Source organism: Parus major, chromosome 1A, assembly GCF_001522545.3.
Source record: "Parus major isolate Abel chromosome 1A, Parus_major1.1, whole genome shotgun sequence".
Lineage (NCBI taxonomy): Eukaryota > Metazoa > Chordata > Aves > Passeriformes > Paridae > Parus > Parus major.
The window spans coordinates 68,117,337-68,137,654 of record NC_031773.1 but is presented as its reverse complement, the minus strand read 5'-3'; the positions used below and the strand labels follow the sequence as shown (position 1 = coordinate 68,137,654).

The 20,318-nt window shown below is 48.7% G+C and overlaps 1 protein-coding gene across 1 annotated transcript in view; it reads left to right on the top strand.

The window, feature by feature from the left end:
• Positions 1–7,212, top strand: part of LOC107204250 — a 34,138-nt gene extending 26,926 nt beyond the window's left edge. Inside the window, exon 3 of the mRNA XM_019006790.2 lies at positions 6,805–7,212. Coding sequence (XP_018862335.1) covers positions 6,805–6,926 — 122 coding nt within the window. The 3' untranslated portion in view covers positions 6,927–7,212. The remainder of the gene's footprint in view (positions 1–6,804) is intronic.
• The last annotated feature ends 13,106 nt before the right edge of the window (positions 7,213–20,318 follow it).

The following is a 20,318-nucleotide window of genomic DNA, read 5'->3' as shown; positions in this document are numbered from 1 at the left end:
AGGACTAACAAGGAATCTTACAGCTGTCATTTCCACACCAACACATCTCTCAGCTCATTTGAATTCTTTTTGAGAACCAAGTAGCCCATTTGGAGGTTTTGCAATCGCTCTGTATCTGTCCACAGGAGCATGATTGCAGTTCTTGTGTGGCCCCTGGAATAATCTTGATCTCCCTGGCTCTGGTCCCACGAGCTGTTTAGCCAAGGCTGATAGGAGCACCAGGGCTCCTTCATCCAACACCCAGCTTTTCCTTGGTTTCTGGGGTGCTTCCTAGCCCCTGCTGACCTCTCAGCTGCTGCAGCTGTGCCCAGCAGTGTTCCAAAGCCCCCTGTCCTGGGTGTGCAAGCTGCCAGAGTGCCCCTTCTTTATGCCCAGCTGCACCTCAGATGCATCTGAAGCTTTAAATAGCTGGTGGCCAGCTCTGAGTGCTCACAGCGAGTTCCCCCTGCTCCAGTTTCAGTTCCACATGTGAACCGCTTCCCCTCTAACCTTTTGAGCTTCTTGATAGCAACAGGTACCGTTCCCAGAAGGTCTCCCCACCTCTCCCTCCTGCACCTCCCCTGCTGTGGCCACAGCTGTGCCAGCTCCCACCACCCTGTTCCTTGCACAGGGGATGCAGCAAGGGGGAAGGAGCACGGAGGTGGCAGCCACAGCCTTGCAGATGTTTGTTTCTCACTTCATCTTTCAGAGACCATCCTGCTGCTGGGGAGGGTCAGCTCACAGAGTGCCACTGCAGCTCCCAGCCCCAGCTGAAGGCCTGGCAGCGTGTGGAGGTGATTGCAAGAGCTACACTGATAAATCCAGCAGAGGCAAGACCTAGGGGTGATGCAGACCTGGCTGGGTTTTCTGTGTGGGCCGCCCATTTTTGTGTAAGCCAAATGCAAACTGAGGAGGATTTCTGGGAGCACAGAGGGTGGGCATGCCCTTTAGCTGGTTGTAATCCAAGCTGTTCTCTGGAAATATCACTGTAAGGCCGGGAAGAGAAGACTGGAGCTGGGAAATGTGTTCCTAGCTCACCAGTTAGCTGCTCTTTCCGTGCCAGCTGCCTCATTTGTGAAACGGAACCAATTCCCTGCCTATCTGTGATGATTATTTGCTGTATTTGCTGGTGCAATAGCTGTGGTCCCTGGTCCAGCAGCTGCTGTAAAACAAGAGTCTTATGTCTCTGCATAAGAGACACAGTCCAGTTTGGAGAGGGAAACCATGAGGTGGGACAAGCAAGGGGCAGGAAAACAGCCAGAGGTGGGCAGGTGCACAGGTGAGGGAGGACAGTCCCTGCCTCTCTGCTGGGCCTGAGTGAGACCACAGTCCCAGTCCCTGGTTAATGCCTCTAAAATGCTAAGAACATGTAACTGTGCTAAGTGCTATAATTATTATTAAGAACAGACTGTCCTGGGATGTTTGGGATCATTAAAAGCTCCCCACTGGATCATTACATTACCCCTGCTTTGGTCCAGCTGGGCTCAGGTTGGCATTTTTATCTCTTCCCACCCCACTTTGTGCCTAGCCAGGCAAAACCATGGAGCATTTCCCAGCCCAGCAGGGACATCAGTGGGAGCCCTGGGTCTTGCTCCAGTCTACAGCCAAGCTCTGCCCACCCTCAAGGTGCCCCTTCAAAAACCCTCCCTTCCCTCAGCTGCCTGACCACATCCCAGTGCCTCTGTCCTTCCACTCCTCAGCTACACCCATAACTACCCTTTGATTTAAAATAAGACACTTGAGCTGCCACAGGAACAGGAGAGAGCCAGGGAAAGGGCTAAAATTCCCAGGTTAATGATGAATCACTCTGGGAGCGTAGTCATTGATTTGTAATCATTGTCTGGCTCCCAGATATAACAGCCATGAATTCCTCTGACCAGCAACCCAAACCAGGTGCTTTGGGCTATTCCCAACACACCTGCAGAAGTTCAAATCTTGCTCACAATAGCAGGGCTCAGAGCTCCAGGAGTCAAACAAGTCCATCAGCATTTGTCCTCTACCAAGAGCAGCCAGGACACACACCTGGCTGTCACTGCCTTTCTGCTGGAGCTTGGTGTCTTGGTTTGAAAAGACAGGAGTCTGCTAAGGAAGAGCAGGAACCTCCCTTGAAATGGAAAAAATGTGAACACCCCACCCTCTGAGTTTTTATATTTTTGAAATTGAGAGGTTCTCAGGCAAAGATATGGGAATAACAGCTCTTTACTAGGAAAATTAAAATTAAAATGCAGTAGTACAAAACAACCCACTGACAGAGTCAGGGTACAACCTGACACCCTGTTGGGCAGGCTGTTGGCAGCAGTCCCATTAAATGGTGGCTGCAGCTCTCCTGCAGTGACAGATGTGGTTCTGCTGAAGCACAGATCCTGGAGAAGGGTGCAGTTCTCCTCTGAAGCTCCAGGGCTGTAGATGGCTCCTGTTTTCCTCTGGGATCCAGTGCAGAAAGGCTGCTGTGCTGTTCCAAATCTCAGATTATATCCAGGTAGGAATGCTTGGTTCCTGTCCCTGGGTGGAGCATCTCCCAATGGATGATGGAATTTTATCAGTCCTGCAGTGAGACTCAATGGCCCATGAACAGCAGATTTCCCCTGGAGGGAGGATGGGTGGTGGGAGAGATAAAGAACAGTGCCCCAGCTGGTTTTAACAGCTGGTGATAGAACACATCCTTCTGGTTCCATCTTGCATTGCCACCCCAGACACTCAGCATGCAAATAAATAAGTGAAACTGCATCATTTCCTTCCAATCTTCCACCTGTGCTCACCCCAATTCTCTGCTGCTGTCACCCCACCCTGGAGATCTGGGAAGGGGAAATAAAAAAACCAAGTGAGCCGGTGTGTGTTAACACCCCATTGCCTTGGGGACAAACAGCAGCCTGCCAAGGGCTCCCAGGGCACGAGCTGACAGCTTTGGGTATTTGGGAAAGGGGCTCAGTGCCATCCAGGGCAGGTCCCAAGCTGTCACCAAGCCCTCTGTGCAAACATTCCCTGAGCCTCAAGTTTATTGTTTGTATTCTTGTATTCTCTTCCTCTCCTACCCACAGGGACAAAAAGGAGAGCAAACTAGGCAAGCAAAACATCCTGGATTAGCAGGTGTACTTGACTGTCTCTCTGGGGGATGACTTTAGGGAGGGTAGAACCCCAGTGCTACCATGGGAAGGGTTTTCTTGCTTTTTGCTTTAGTCATGTCAGGTATCCTGCCTGACCTGTGGTGTCTATCCATCCCCAGGCTGTGCTGACTCACAGAGGTTAGTGTGGTTTTGCAGGGATTTGCCCTAGCATTAAAGCAGGCAAAATTCCTGTTCCTAGGAGCTATATTCCATATAAACATCCTCCCCACTCCCAGTATCCTACACTTGACTTCCCCAGACAGAATCAAAAACCAACCACATCTCTGTCCTAATCCTCCCACCTCTTCCCCTGGGGTCCATCCCACCTTGACACAGAGGATCTGAGTTCATCCCTGGTCAGCCTGCAGCTGTGAGCATCCCTGTGACCTCTGCCAGGACATCCTGTGTCTCCATGTCAACCATCTCCTCATCTCAGTGCTCTCCCTTTCTCTGTGTCTACATCACCCACACAGCTCCATCACACAGACACACTTCAAGCCCAATCAGTAAAAAAGCCTTGCAGTGACACTGCACCACCTTTCTCTCTCTCTCTGACCCCAGCCTCTCATGGAAGTCTCACCAGAAGAGACATTCTACACTGCTTCCCAGAGCTATGGCTCTATCTTATTCTCTAAGGCTCCAGAAATGCTTTGGAAGAGAGGATAGCAAAGGCTGGGGAGCACATCAACACATTCACCCAACCTTCAGCTGCTCAGGAGTCACTCCACTCTGTACAGGTTCTTTTCCCCCTGAGCATGAGACCAGCAAGTCAGCATTTAGAATGGATTTATGCTAAAAAAATTAACAGTAGTGAGGAGCATTTGGGTTAAAAACATGACTGGCCTAAAGTGCCTGTGTTGTAGCCAAGCTTCATCCTGCCTAGGCAAACCTCCAAACTCTATTAAAGCCTTGAGATGTCAAAACAAAGCTTCTGCACGGCTCCCTTTAGAGGTACCTCCATATACCACGCTGCAAATGCAGACACTGGCATCAATCCAGTCAGCACTAGCAGCCCTGCCAGCAAAACCTCATTCCCCCAAGCTCCTCAGGCTCTGCAGGGATTTGTATTGCTCTCAGCTGTGGCAACACCTGAGCAACAGAGTTTAAAGCAAGGTGAAGGGTGCTGATCCCAGCAGCAGTCACCTGTCCAGGGTACACACTGCACAGCAGAGCCCAGTCACTTGTGATCATTACAGACAAAGCTCAGGGCATTTCTGGCATGCCTAGACCTGTTCATCCTGTTCTTCAGAGGCATTTCAGCCCAGCCCAGCACACTCTTGTCCCCTGGTAGCTCCCAGCCTTACCCTGCAGGTAGTGATAGGTACAATCTTACCTTTGGCTAAATTGCTGTATCTCCCCAAGAGATGCTCTTCCCCTAAAGCACTACAGCACTGCCTGCCTCTCCACAGCAAGCAGCCAAGTCCTCAGGGCACCCATCCTAACAGGGTGACAAAGGCACAGAGCACACAGGCAGTGCCACTTCTACAAGGCCTTCAGCAGCAAGCTGCAGTGAGATCACTGAACTCACAAACTCAGGCACAGAGAGAGCTTTTAAGGAGGCTTGTGGGGTCTTTGACCCAAACAGCCCACATCTTTTGGTACCCACAGGAATACAGCTGCTCTTCAGCTCACCCTGTGAACAAAGAGCTCAAGTCCACCTTCTGTTAGTGTTGGTGAGCAAGCCTCATCTCTTGAACCTCACTGTCAGCTCAGAGTGGCTCTGTGTGTGTGTGCTGCAGGGCCCACCTCTTCCAGCTCACCCTGGGCCCCCAACCCACACCCAGCCCAGCTCTCTCCAGAGTGGGGTGCTGGGGAGCCTTTATCACCACCTGCCTGAAATTCCCTTTCCACAACCTCCTCCAGTTTGTGGAACACCCCTCCCACCTCCAGCAGACATTAAAGTTTTGGCATGTGGCACATGGGTGCAGGAATGCTGCTGCCCATTGCTGCTTCAAATTATAACGTGGGAGAGTGTCTTGGTTTGAAAGACAGGAGTCTGCTAAGGAAGGCAGGAACCTCCCTTGAAATAGAAAAATATAAACCCCCCTCTCTCAATTATTGCAATCTTGAAATCAAGGGGCTCTCAGGCAAAGATATGGGAATAACAGCTCTTTACTAGGAAAATTAAAATTAAAATGCAGTGGTACAAACAAAACACTGACAAGAGTCAGAATTCAAGCTGACACCCTGTTGGGCAGGCTGTTGGCAGCAGTCCCATTAAATGGTGGCTGCAGCTCTCCTGCAGTGACAGATGTGGTTCTGCTGAAGCACAGATCCTGGAGAAGGGTGCAGTTCTCCTCTGAAGCTCCAGGGCTGTAGATGGCTCCTGTTTTCCTCTGGGATCCAGTGCAGAAAGGCTGCTGTGCTGTTCCAAATCTCAGATTATATCCAGGCAGGAATGCTTGGTTCCTGTCCCTGGGTGGAGCATCTCCCAATGGATGATGGAATTTTATCAGTCCTGCAGTGAGACTCAATGGCCCATGAACAGCAGATTTCCCCCTGGAGGGAGGATGGGTGGTGGGAGAGATAAAGAACAGTGCCCCAGCTGGTTTTAACAGCTGGTGATAGAACACATCCTTCTGGTTCCATCTTGCACTGCCACCCAAGACAGAGATCTTCTACCTTCCTATCCTACTTGATCAGTATGCCCTCTGCAGACACAGGGTGACCATTTCCTGCTCTAGTTTCACTCCACTGGTGACAACCCAGACAAAATTACAGGCACCATCAGGGATGTTGGCACCAATCCACGTGTCACCTGCGAGGGCTGGCTCCATGGGGAAGGTGAGCCCGGAGCTGGGGGTGGCAGAAGGCAGGCGTGGGGCAGTGGCCAAACTGGCAGAGGTGCAGCTGCACAGTTCCCAGGCAAGAACAGCAGAGCAGATCTGGCAGCCAGGTTCAGCCACAGCCCAGTGACTGCCAGGTGAGTCCACGGTGATGAGACAGATCCAAGGTCAGCTCAGGGACTGAAGTCCACAGGCCAAGGTCCACAAAAACAGGGTTCATGGCACAGCTATTGGTGCAGGGTAGCCCAGCTGGGGAGCAAGGACAAGAGCCTCAGCTACTGAACAGCCCAACAGGCCCTCACTGGGGCTTTTTAGCAGAGCTTCCTTCAACATCAGGCACTTGTGTGATTACATAAGACAGGCCTGAATCCAGGGAATCAAACCCCCAAGGGATGTTCTCAGAACCCTGACACTAGCTGCCCTGCTCTGTGAGCCTTCTGAAGGCACATGGAGATGCAAGGGATGAATATAATCTGCTGCCAATCCCCAGGCTGAGGCACCACAGCTCCTCACATGGATGGTTACAGCAGTGGGCATTTTAAAGTAATAGGTCTTTACCAGACAACCCTCTGCCTTCTGCAGCAGTGAAGCTTTCCACTCTTATAATGATTACATGGAAAGAAAGTGGAAATTTGCTGTTAAGAAAGGGACCAATTAGTGAAATTGTAAACTGGTTAAAAATAACTGTTTTAACGAAGTTTTGAAACTGAGCTGGAGACAGAAATCAGTGCAGTGCACAGGAGGAAATAGTGTCTCGGGGATAATATGTGTGTACACAGACCTTCTTAAGCCAAAACAGTATTCATATTTTCACTCTGGAGAGGGAGAACTATCATCCAGACTGAGCTTCTAATTGACCAGTGGTTCTGGTATTTTCTGTTTATTTACCCTGGTATGAGTTGACCTGAACCAGATCCTGTCTGCATCTCTTTCAGGTGTTCAAAACCCACTTCTGGGGGATAACAGGAGAGATGAAACACATCTCAAGCCATCCTCACCAGTCCCTGAGGAGGAGAGATGGCTAGCAGCCACCAGCACCCTTTCTGAACCAAGATGATGATGGATCAAGGTACAGAAGTGGGCAAGGTTCAGAGATTTTAGCCTAAATAGCTGTAATTCCCAGCATGGGATGGGGGCCAAAGGGAATTCACTGAGGCAGTCAGCCTTTCCAACAGCCTGGCATCTCCTTAGTCCACAATGGAAATTAATCACTGAACTCAGGGAAACTCACCTTAAATGAAAAAAAAAAAACAACGAAACAAACACCACCAACTTTGCTGAGGAGGCACCTTAAATAAAAAAATCAAACTCCACAACTATGCACATCCAGCCTGTTGAAATGACACCGCAATTAAAACTTAATGAAAAGCGCCATTTATCGATGAGTTTTATTAACCTTGTCTAAAACCATTTGGACAAATTAAAACCCCTCTTGGTCTTTTCCTGCCGCGCTGAAAGCGGTGAGTCAGGAAAGAAATCAATAACGCCAGCCACATTGGTCCTTTGTTCGGGGGCAGAAAGGAAAGCTTTGCTGCTGGAAAGCTTCAGCTGGCATGGCTTCAGCCAGAGAAATGCTGCCTCCTGGCCTCTGCCAGGGCCCCTGCTGGCGAGCCCCAAAAGAGATTGCCAGGGTACTTACATGGGCACATAAAGAATGCTCCCAAAAGTGCTGCCGGGGACCAGCTGTCCCACTCCAGGGGACACTTCCAGGTTATTTGCATGAGCAGATATAAATCCATGCCCCAGAGAGCCCTGCCAAGGCCCCTGCTGGCACGCAGCAGGGGCTGCTCCAGGGTACTCGCCCGGCACAAAGCAGGGTGAGGCTGTCACAGACACATCCCACTCCTTTTCCAGGGTGCTTCGTGCTACCCCTCCTGGGATCAAAACCTCACGGGGCCCTGCACCCCAGCTGGATCAGCTTTCTGCTGCTCCTTTCAGACCTGTAAAGCAGAAAGGCTGCCAGACCTTGAGCTCTTCCCTTCCCTCACCCAGCTGCGTCCGTCCCTCTCCAGCCACGCGACAGCTGAGCGGCTCAGCACTGTGCCACCTGCTCCCCACCTCCAATATATCCCCCTGCAAATCCCAGGGATGCAAGGCTCCTTCTGCAAGGCTCCAGCCACTCAGGCTGTGTGCAGTGGCCAGGAAACGAGTGGAAACCTTGGAAGGAAACAAAATACACCTGGCTGAGGCAGGCTCACACGTGTTGTTTGGCTTGCTCAGGCCGCAGGCCTCGTGCCTGTCCGGAGGTCCTGCTATGGCCCAGAGCCGCTCTTCTTCTCCTCCTTCTGGACTTGGCAGCACTTACCACAGGCCATGGCTTGTGTGAACACCTCTAAGAGTGTGGACGTGGTGGGGTAGCTCCAGTTGTTCTCATACAATCCCTCAGGCACCAGGCTGGGCCTTTTTGGGGTGCTGATGAACCCTTGGTTTCCATTCCAGCCCCAGGGATTGTGTCCCTGGGCCAGCAGCCTGTCAGGGGCAGCCCTTCACACTGCAGGCAATCTTCAAATGGGTAAAACACTCTTAAAGAGAAAACATTTAGGAGCTTTCTCTTTGGAAATGCCACTGCTGCAGCCCAGCCAGTGAAATCAACCTCTGGGAGAAATGAATGAGAGGAAAGTTTGCCTGTCTGCTTCCCACCCAAGTAATTAAGCTGTGGAACTCGCTGCCCCAAGACTTTTGTTTAAGGCTAAGGATTTTTTGCACCTTAGGGGAGTCAGGACTCTGTGGACACCACCCTGGAGCCGCCCCTCCAACCTTGCATTGCCCTTAGGACTGCTCAGGATTACTGTGGGCATATTTGATGCTCAGTAGTTTAAACAGAAATAAAAAAACTGATTTGTGTTAGATAAGACTAACTCTTGCTCTCCTCTAGATCTTTGTTTTTGCCAGGGACACAAAAATCTTCAGTAGGTACGAGCAGGAGAACATCCCTACTGATGAAACACTTCCCACTCCGCTGGGAAAGGTTGAATTCAGCGTTGGCAAGCAGGGCTTACATCACTAGCAGCCTTTGTTTCTTTAATTATAGCTTTTAATATTGCCTATAAGAATGTTTGAGACCTGCTGAAGTCTTTTCTGAATCCTGCTGAGACCCCTGGGCTCCATCACACATGGCAGAAACACATTCCGTAGGTAAATGTGCACAGTGTGAAAAGGGATTGCCTCCAATTGCCCTCATATGATTTCTAATGTAATTGAATATCTCTGGTTTTCACACAATGAAACACAGAGATGAGCTCCCAGTGAATCTTTTTGAGCTGCTCATTCCTTCATGGAGTTTTATCAAGCTGCAACCACAATGACTTTTACTCAACTCTGTCTGGGGACTCTGTTGTTTTTATTGTGGCGTTCTGCTTCCTATTTGCATTCAGAATTATAAGTACTCTGTCTAGTGTCAAAAATAAGTTCTTGATGCTCTTACTTTTGGGGTTTGTCCAGTCTTCTTGCAGCAGGAAGGAGTTTTAGGTGTCCAGAGGAGGAGATTGATCTCAAGTGTAAGTGAGCAAAACCTGCCATGTTGATAAGTGCATAAGAAGAAAAAAAACCCTCTAAAGCCTCAGGCCTCCTGTTTAGTTTGCAGGGTTGCAAAACATGAAAAAAACCTCCTTGTTTAATAAATTGAGCAAACATAGTCCCCAGCAACTGAGAGACAGATGTGGAACCTTATGATGCCAGCACTACAGACTCGCTTTTCAAGCTAGAACAGCACTTTAAAATGAACAATTCATTACTCAGATCTGTGCAAAGCAAATGAAGCTCAGCCTTTGCTATCCTTGACATTTTCCAGACTGCTGGCCAAATCCATGGGCAGAACATTTCATGTTGGTAAAATAGAGGAAATAAGGCAAGAACTTGTTTTTCTGCTGTCAGTCATGGCTTAAAATATAATAGGATAAAAGCTTTATTTTATTTTATTTTTTTTAAAGTGCTGGAGACACCAAAGGAAGCAAATACACATCTTGATTTTATACAGAACTTGCTCTGTAGGAAGGCATTGTCTTTAAAGGTAGTTGAGCTTCCTGCTTTCTCCCTCTATTTGAGGTGTTTTTTTTTTTTTAAAGAGCAGTTTCAAGGAATTTGTTTGCACTAATTCACTCTTCACAAACATTAAAGCCTTTCATTTATCTCTGAGGCCCTTTGGCAAAGTTGTCTGGCTGTGAAGAGCATCAGAGTTTGCTTCTAACAGGAAAAAAGGTGTGCAGTTGTCTTTTCTGTGTCACTGCAGAAAATGAGCCCAAGAATTGAACTGTGGCCTGGGTCAGCCTTGTGTGTTCTCTTGAGTGCAAGGCTTCTCCATTAAAGATTTTTCTCTTTCTTCTAACATGGTTTGTCAGCTTTCTAAAAGGAGACTTAAGGATGTGACTTAACCTTGCAGAAGGAAGGAAACCTCAAATTCAGCCTGTTCTCCCATTCTGAACTTACAGCAAACCTTTGCAGAGGGTTCAGTATTCCTGCTAAAGAAATACAGCATGGAAAATAGGGAAAGCCTGCCTATGTGTGAGTGTTCCTTGCTTTATGGAAAAGATATTTGCTTAATGACATCTTGCATGTGAGTAAAACAGAACAGCAGCCTACATGATTTCAGTCATTTCAGTCCAAAGGAGTCTAAAACCCCATTCTTCCCACCTTTCTTAGGATGTGAGGACAAAATCCTTGTTGATGCACAAGGGAGGATTGGTCCTTGTGGCAGGTGCTAAGGGCTTTGGGGGTGCTGGCTCTGCCCCTCTGGGATCCCCCCAGGATGGAATGTGAGGCTCCCCATGTCCCACTCTGCCCCCAACACCCTCCCATGGGATGGAAAAAGGTTTGGGGGGCTGGGAGTGGCTGATGGATGCCTTGGGCTGGAAGTTTTGGCCCAGAATGGGGCTACTGATGGCAGTGAGAGTTGGTGGAATGAGTCCCACACCCTGAGGGCTGCACAAGATGGAAATCAGGACAGAACTCCTCCCCACTGAGGAAAGACTGAATTGGGATTATTCAGCCAGGAGAAGGCTCTAGGGAGAAGTTATTGTGGCCTTTTAGTACTGAAAGAGGTTTTTATAAGAAAGATAAAGATGGGACACATTTTTTAGAGGGGGTATGTTGTGATAGGGCAAGTAGTACTGGTTTTAAACTAAAAGAGACTAGATTTAGACTAGATAAGACTAGACATAAAAATTTTTATGGTGAGGGTGGTGAAACACTGGAACAGGTTGCACATAGAAGTTGTTGATTCCCCATCCCTGGAAAAATTTAAGGTCAGGCTGGATTGGGCTCTGAGCAATATGATGTAGCTGAAGGTCTCCTTTCTCACTGCAGGGCAGCTGGAGCTAAACAACCTTTAAAGGTCCTTCCCAACACATTCTGTGAGTCTGACACATGCATGCACATGCACACTCCCCCTTCAGAGGGCTAGAGAATGCCTTTCTGATAGGACTTATCTTTCCTGAATGGCACCAGAGCCCCAGAGGAGCTGTGTGTCTCTATTCCTCATGACTAAAACTGGCCACAGTAAAGGCTTTATGGCTCTGAGTGCCCCCTGCTCTGACACAGACCCCAAAAAACACAGACTAGAGGAAGACTGAAAGCAAAGTGCAACAATTAGCAAGTTCATTCACCAGAAGGCCATTTGCATGTCCTGTTGCAATTGCTGCTGCACTTAGTCATTGCAGGCTGTTCTGGCTACCAGGGTCTGCTCCCTGGCCCTCGTTGTTGTGTGTTTTGTCCCTGTCCTCCCCCAGTTCTGCCTGTTACATGAGATTCTGCCAGGGTTAGTGCATTAGCCACTTTTCAAATGCCTGCCTCCCTGTTGGGCAGGGTCTCTTCAGAGCAAGAGGATGGAGACAGCGAGCCTCTCAGCTCCAAAGAGATTTTTTCCCCCCTCTCCAGTTAGTGGTATTCCCTGAGCCCTGCTGATGAAAGACACAGATGTGTCTGCAGAGGAGGAGCTCTCAGTGCCTGCCTCATTCCCCAGAGTCCTCTTCAGCCAGTTTGATGTCTAAGTGGAAGGGAAGAAAATAAGCTGACAGTGGGGTTACCACCCAGATGATTTTCTGAATTGATTAGCTGCTTTTTTCACAGGTTTCACAGCCACACAAACAGCCACCTCGCTGGATCTCCCCAGCTAAGTAATGACCTCGGCTAGGAGAGCTCTGGAGAAAGAGCAGCCATAATGATGTGCTGCTTCCTAGGAAGGAAACAAAGAAAAAGCCAGGGGAAAACAACGTGAAGGGAACTAAATAACAGCTAGAAAGAGACAAGGGAAATGCAGCTTGCAAGAGTGAGGTGAAAAAGAAGCACCTTTCAGCAGCAGCTGAAATTTGTAGGTAAAGGGCACAGAAAAGAGAGCTCAGACCACAACTTTTTGTGATCAAGCCTGTGAGCACAGGGCAGGCTCCTCAACAGCTGAAGACCCTCTTTGGGTGTGTTATGATAGAGGTGATGTTGTAATAAAATCCAGATCCCTTCCAGCTGTCATGTGCTGGCCAACACTCTGTCACACGTGGGATGGCCAGGAGCAGCCTTGGCAGCTCTGGGATGACCTCCCTGACAAGCATCACCCCTAACCTGGGCTCCTGCACCCCAAACCTTCCCAAACAGGTGATTTCAGCTCCAGTCCATGCCACAGACCCTCCCACCAGTGTTACTGGGTGGGAACAGTGGGCAGTGCCCATGTCTGTCTGTCTGTCTGTCTGTGGCTTTGTGCCCCAATGGCAAAAACCTCTGGGATGTGCAAACGGGAGTGGCCAGGGCAGAACTGCCCAGCCCAGCAAGAATAATTTGGCTTCCTCTGTGTCTTGGTTTGAAAAGACAGGTGTCTGCTAAAGAAGGCAGGAGCCTCCATTAAAATGGAAAAATGTACACGTGCCCCTCTGAATTATTATAATCTTGAAATCAAGGGGCTCTCAGGCAAAGATATGGAGATGGGAATAACAGCTCTTTACTAGGAAAATTAAAATTAAAATGCAGTAGTACAAAACAACCCACTGACAGAGTCAGGGTACAACCTGACACCCTGTTGGGCAGGCTGTTGGCAGCAGTCCCATTAAATGGTGGCTGCAGCTCTCCTGCAGTGACAGATGTGGTTCTGCTGAAGCACAGATCCTGGAGAAGGGTGCAGTTCTCCTCTGAAGCTCCAGGGCTGTAGATGGCTCCTGTTTTCCTCTGGGATCCAGTGCAGAAAGGCTGCTGTGCTGTTCCAAATCTCAGATTATATCCAGGCAGGAATGCTTGGTTCCTGTCCCTGGGTGGAGCATCTCCCAATGGATGATGGAATTTTATCAGTCCTGCAGTGAGACTCAATGGCCCATGAACAGCAGATTTCCCCTGGAGGGAGGATGGGTGGTGGGAGAGATAAAGAACAGTGCCCCAGCTGGTTTTAACAGCTGGTGATAGAACACATCCTTCTGGTTCCATCTTGCACTGCCACCCCAGACACTCACACACATCTCTCACAACATTTCTGCTGGGGAAGGCTCTCCTTCAGCACTCTGGGGCAGCCCCACTCGTGAGGCAGATGCATCACAGGTGTGGAGGGAGGGTGAAACCCCTGCAGATGGTTTTGGGGTGTAAGTGTCCCACAGAATGCCTGAGCCTCACATGCCTCTGGGCAGAGTGCAGGCTGAGCTACGCTGAGAGTGTGGGCAGCTTCTGAGGGGTGAGCTGGGGAAGCAGGGAGGCTTAGGATGGGATGGCTTTTGGAGGATTCAGATCCCACATTAAAAATCTGCCCTTGAATGGGAACAAACCAGCCTTCCTTACCTTTTACTCCTGCCTCCTTCTCATAGCACAGAATAATGTAGATGAGAAGAGAGTGGGTGAGAAGGGTGCTGTGGGGCCTCCTCCCTCTGCTCTTTCCATCTGTGCTGTGCTATCCTGCCAGAGGTTTTTAACTTGACTGTAACATAATAAAAATTATTTTAAAAATTTTAAAAAGGGGCTAGAAATAAAACCCACACACTCTCTATTTCCTCTGCAGGTACCCCAGCCCAGAACTGCAGCCTGCTGCTCTTGGTGCCTCTAATTAGCTAAGCAAGGCAAGCACTCATTAGCCCCATCTGGGTCATTCTGCAACTGGGAAAGGCAGCCTTAACCCCCACATGGCTCCAGAATAAAGAGGTGAGAGGAAGATTTGTTCCCTCCTGGCACAGGGCTCCAGACAGCCTGGTCCTGGGTGCCTTTGGGTGGTGGCAGTGGCAGTGCCCTGCAGGGAGAGTGGATGTGCTGACAGCTCTGCTGAGCCCCAGCTCAGATTTGGAGAGGCTCTTTGGCAGGTATTTGTTAGAGCACTCCAATTTTAGCTGTTCCTGTGCCTTGCTGGAAGTGTCTCCTAGGGCAGATGTCTGTGGGGACAGAGGGAGGCTCTGGCACGATGGGTATGGCTGCAGTGATGGAGTTTGGCTTGACACTGATCTGCTGTTTCATAGCTGTGACTTCAGAAACAGCTAAGCAAATCCAGCTGCAAGCTCAATTTAAAAAAATTAGGTGAGTTTTCTTGCTAAAGTTATGGCATAAGGGATAGGGGAACACCAGAACTATTCCTTGTGCTGTCACACAACCACTCCTGTCCTTCTAGATCGAGTTTTTTTTCACAGATCAGTTGTTTTTTTTCCAGCTGTGGTTGTGCATCAAGCCCCAGTGCAGAGCCCAAGTAAAACCCATCCATGGGGGACAAATCAAGATTTTGTAGCCTCTAAGTAAAGGCACTCACAGGCTGGATTCACCCAAAATGGGCAGGTGGAGGAAGTTTTAGAATAGAAACAGGTGTTTGGTTCCTTGTTCAGTTAAGTTCATTGCTATTTTCAGGAAACTGGTGTTAAACTGCAGAAGGCACCTGGCTAGGAAAGGTCTAGAGAAGGATGGGAGTAACTGCTCTGCCTGGAGACAGGAGATGGTGAAGAACACTGAGCAGTGATAAGTCCTGGAAATAAAATCTGCCTCTGTCCTTCCCTCTCTGTTACAAAGAAACAGCAAGGGGCACAGCAGCTGCAGTGGCCAACAGCAGGAAAAGGATGGGGAGTGCCTAAAATACTTCTTGACTCTGACTGAATCTTGGGACTGCAGAGTTCTGCCTTCCTCTGTGTCCCCCACCCCACAGCTGGGAGGAAATTTGGAGCTGAGAAGGCCAGTGGTAGAGCCTGGCATGAAGGACACCCCTGTCAGAACTGGGATTTTGAGGCAGAATGATCACTGATACTAACAGGACTTAAAAAAAAAATACTATTTTTGCTATCTCTTTCCCCTCCTGTATTTTTTTTTTTTTTTTTCCTCAGCTGGATCAAAGGAATTTGTTTTGCTGGTTTCTCTTTTATTTCAAGTCATCTTTGTTTTTCTTTCTGTTTGTTAATCTTCCCCAGAATGGTCTTCAAAGTTGGGGTTGGAAAGGCTGCAGGGGAATTTTGGTTGTCAGTTTGGTTTATATTTAATATCATTGTTGTAATGCTATCTGAATGTTTTGCTAAATGAATTTTTGCTTGGTTTTGCTTTCACCTTGATTTCTATGATGCTGCTTCAGACAAATGGTAGCCCCCTCTCATGGGAAAGAAAAATCAGCTGAACAAAGCTCTTGGTTTGGAAAGATAAAGGTAGAGCTGTGATGGCTGTTCAGAGGCTCTGCATCAGAAAAAGAACTGCCAAACCCCACCATAAATCTCCCACCTGAGGAGGGTGAGAGAGCACTTATCCACCCCATCTCACACTGTGCCCAGAGCATGTGTGCCCAAACACTACCAAGGAGACTTTGAGCCACCAGGGCTGGCTAAAATCTATGTACAACATTTCCCCTTAAAAGATAGGATCTCTGGAAACTCCATCCCCTTCCCTCCCCAAAGGCACATTTGCCCTGTGGAAAATGAGCTTTTCCCCCATGGATTCTAGGTAAGGCTGCACATTTTGTGTCACTGATAGGGACACAAACGCTGGCTGGGTGTTTGTGGTGACAGGAGGTGGTGGGAGGATTTGCTATTTGTCTGATATGCTGTTCTCTGATTTAACTTTGTTACCCCCTCAGGCTCAGCTGTGGCTCCCTGCCAGTATTTGATCACATTTTCAGAGCAGGATTAATTGTGCTTTATTGCTCACCTAACAGAGCAGTGTCATTTAGGTTGAAAAAGACTTCTGTGATCATCAAGCCCAACCATTACCCAGCACTGCCAAGCCACATCCCAAGTGCCACATCTACATGTCTTAAACATCTCCAGTGCTGGTGACACAGCCACTTCCCTGGGCAGCCTGTTCCAGTGCTTGACAACCCTTTTGGTCAAGAAATTTTTCCTAACATCCAATCTAAACCTCTCCAGGTACAACTTGAGGCCAGTTCCTCTTGTTATAGCATTTGTTACCTGGGAAAAGAGGCTGATACTCACCTTGCTACATCTTCTTTTCTGCTAGTTGTGGAGAGTGATAAAGTCCCCACTGAGTCTCCTTTTCTCCAGGATGAACACACTCAGCCATTCCTCATAAGGCCCATTCTTTGGAGGAGGGAGGAGATGTGCCCTGTAATTTAGTGACCATTCATTCTAAATGAGAAGGTTAATAGCTTGGCCACTTCATATTTTAACCTAAGCTTTTTCCCCTCTCTAATTGTAAAGCATAATAGGTTTTATTTCCATAGGGCTGTTCCCTATGGGGCTTTGTCTGGATGTATAAATCAAAGCCTTCCTGCCACATTTTGAGGCTTGGGGGTAAATTCTGCCCTCACCCAGGGAATGAAGAGGGGTCAGCCAGCTGCCAGCAAAGTCACCCCATTTTTCCTGCACTGCTGGGAAGAGGCAGGGGAAGGATGGGCACACAGATAACTGGCAGGATGGCTGGCTGCTGAGCACTTTGCAAATCAGATTGTTGACCTGGGTGATTAACTTGGAGTGGTTGGGTTCTTGTGGTGCCACAATCCAGCAGGATCTCGGTATCATGGGGGCTGGGGCACACAGACAGAGCTGCTGGCACATATTCCTCTCTTTCCAGCAGGAAAATGAGGCTTACACATGAAGGTCAACCAGGAAGGGTAGGTGTGGGAAACCCAAACCACAAGACCAACTAAGTGCAGAAGAAGGAATGAATCAGCTGGCCCTTCTCCTTGCCAATTTTTTCTTTCTCCATTGACTATTTACTTGTGTTTTCATCGGGTCACAGGCTTAAAACAAGTCAGTGCTTCCAGAGGAGCAACCGTTCCACCACAGGCAGGTGGTTTGCAGCAGGATCCTCATCTTGAGCTCTGGGAAAAGCAGAAGTGCATTGGCAGAGCTGTTTGTGGAGCTGGGAACAGGAACCTAGAGAGGTTCTTCTGGCCAAGACTGAGCCCTGTTTATCAGATCTCTGTTCAGGAGCCTGCAGCATCCTTCCTGCCTAACTGTAAGGAGCACCAGCAGCTTGTGTTGATATCCTGCTAGCATGGGAACCTCTGGAGCTGAGCCTCAGGTGTTTGGTGAGAGCTGCTAAAAGTGAACCAGCTGGAGGAGTCAATGGGTGACAGTGTCACTAACAGCACAGGCAGGTCTTTTCTTTCCACTTCTGGGCTGGTGACAAGGAGAGGTGAGCAGCCACTGTCACTGTGTGCCTGCATCCAGCCCTGGAGGAGGCACTGAGCTGATTTTCTGAGCTGAGCACCAGGCTGAGGTACAGGGCTGTGCTTCTGGTGCCTTGGAGGGTGGAAGTGATATGTGCAAAGGGTAAAGCCATTTCCCAGCCCCTGTGGAAAGGCAGTGGGAGGAGCAGCCTCCCTCTCCCAGGCTACTATCAGCCCTTGGCTACCCAGGCTCCCCCCGCTCAGCTGCTGGAGAGGCTGGGGTCAGAAGGGGTGCAGGCAGCCCCCCATCCCACTTTCAGGCATCTCAGGTCTTTTCTAACAGCCCTTAAGTCCAAGACAGTGGTTCTCTCTTAACCTGTGACAGAAAAAGCTGAGTATCTCACAACTCCCTGGTTACCAGCAGGACTGTTCTGGGAAAGGTCTGAAGATGATTCACTGGATTAGTCACTAGCTCTTTTTGTTTTTGAGGCCAGGCACCTAAAAATCCCTTCAGTCCATGAATTTCTCAGCTATCCCCCATTTCCAGCTGCCTACAGTCACTTTCCTCTGAGTGACTTGCCAGGTTTTGAAAGTCTTTCATGGACCTTGTTCTGTTTCCCTTACACTGGAACCAACATTGTGTCTAAACCAGTTTAAATTATGTTTATCCTGGGTGAGTTTAATTACACATTAAGTAAACCAGTTAAAGTGCAGCTTAACTGTTTCAAGAGCAACTACATTAGGAATCTGAAAATAAATCAATTTTGTTATATGTCAGGGAGATTTTTGTACAAGTAGGGCAGTCCTCACACTAAAGCCAGTACTGGGAGTATCAACTCCCTGCCCTTGGTATTTACAGAGAAGCTGGATTAAGTCACTCCACCTCATCTAGAATAATAATGTTTAGCATTTTACAATTTCAGAGCAATAAACACAGAGATACCATGGTAATGAAAACTGACAAGGCACTAGCATTAACTAATTAAGCCTCACAACTTCCCTGAGGTATCAAAATATGACCGTTCCCATTTTCTAGATGAGAGAAACATTCATGAATTGATTTACTCACATACTCAGAGCAATTCAGTGAAAGAGCTAGAACCATGGCTCAGTCCTGCTAATGTTTGGATGGCTGCTTAGCCCTCTGTGAGGCTCTGCCTTATTTCTAGACCTGTGCATCAGCACAACCTGGTATCCTGCTCTTAGCAAGATTTAGAGATCAATCACTTCCCATTTCTGCTGAGACTGCCGTGGAAGGAAATGGGATTTGAGTATCTCTCCAGCCAAGTGCAGCAGCAGAGAGTGGAGGTATTGGTGATGTTGGAAAGGGATGCTGGTGAAGTCACAAGTTAGAAATGGATGCTGGGGAAGTCACAAGTTACTCCCCATGGAAACAGCACAGCAGAAAAAGCACCTGGCAGGTGGGTGTCCAGTGAAGCTTTGGACAGGCTGTGCTGGCTGAAACCACCAAGGGCTTTGTCCTTCTAACCCCACCACAGCTGTGGGAATTGGTGTACACAAAGCATTTTTAATCTGTAGGGGTTTGGTGGTTTACACCAATGTTGCACCTGACCCAAAAACCTCGGTGGGGAGCACAGCTTAGGAAGCAGCACTGAAAAGGAACCGTCTTGGTCTGTGCAGTAGGTGCTCAGCACTTCTCATAGCATTTCTTAGACAAGAAATACAGCTTCCCCTCACATCACATCTTCAGTTCCAGACTGTGGAACGCTGGTTACAGCAAAGAAACCTTCAGCCACTCTGCTAACTCTGCTCAGACACCACTAATCCCCATCTAAGAAGGTGTTGAACAGAGAACTGAATTGTTGTGGTATTTTAATTCCCCTGTAGGAACATAGCCCATCTCTCCTGGAGTGACCAGTGAGGACCCCTCTATGCATGGAGCACTGTGCAGCATCCTCTGCATTTTGTCTGGGCTGGTTTTCTCTGCCTGTGAGTGCTTTTCCCCCACACTGGTGAATCCCAGTGAGCCTCTCCCTGGTGTTTGGAAGCAGTCCTGGAGCACAGGGCACAGCTATCAGCACCACTGCTTGCTGCTGCTGGTCTGGAAACAATTAAACATCTCTTTGTTTATGCCGAAATGCTGCTGCCTGCCTGTGGGATAGCTCTGGACAGCAGGAGCAGAGACAACAGAGCTGGGGAGGCAGACAAGAGTAGGGGTTTGTGTCTCCACTCTGCTTCCCAGTGAGGTTTCTAGGGCAGATCACTGGCTCCCCATCTCGTTTTGTGGCTGTCCAAGCCAGCCCGTGTCTGACTCATCTCTCTGCCAGATGTGCCAGCAGCAGCTGTGAGTGTGGATGACCACAAGCAAACCCCCAGGCAGCAAACCCCTCTCTGCTGCTTTTTGGGGAAAGGCTTGGAAAGCTCCTGATTCCCTGGCTTGAAATCCATAGCCACAAATTATCATTCGCCTGTTGATTGCTCTCAAGGGGACAAAACATCAAGTTACAACCTGTGGTTTTCAGCCCCAGTGGGTTAGGAGCAGAAAATCTGTTGAGACCTAAGGCTTAGATCTGTTGGTTTGATATGTAGTTCAGTAAAGCACACAGGAGAGGAGCCTCGATGGAGGCTGCTTTGCCACATCAGTGCTAGCCAAACTCCCAGTAGGGAGATGCTTTTCAAGGAAGCTGCAAGCTAAAGAGGCCCAATGTTGCTAATTTTCTGCCTAAACCAATGGTGATGTGTTCAGCTGCTGCTTTGCTTCATGGACAGTGGGGCTACACTTCAGTAATGTGAATTACTTCTCCTTTCCAGTGGTTCCTTCAGCTGCAAACAGTGTTGTGGAGTAAATGTGATGTTACAAAGAGCATCCATCAGATTTTCAGATGCTAGGTCAGGTTTTTAGAGTGACTCCTTTCACACTGGACAAATGGAATGTGTGCATCCAGGGGACAAAAGAAATTCTGCACAGCTCTTTCACAATTGCAGGTCTGTGACACAACAGCC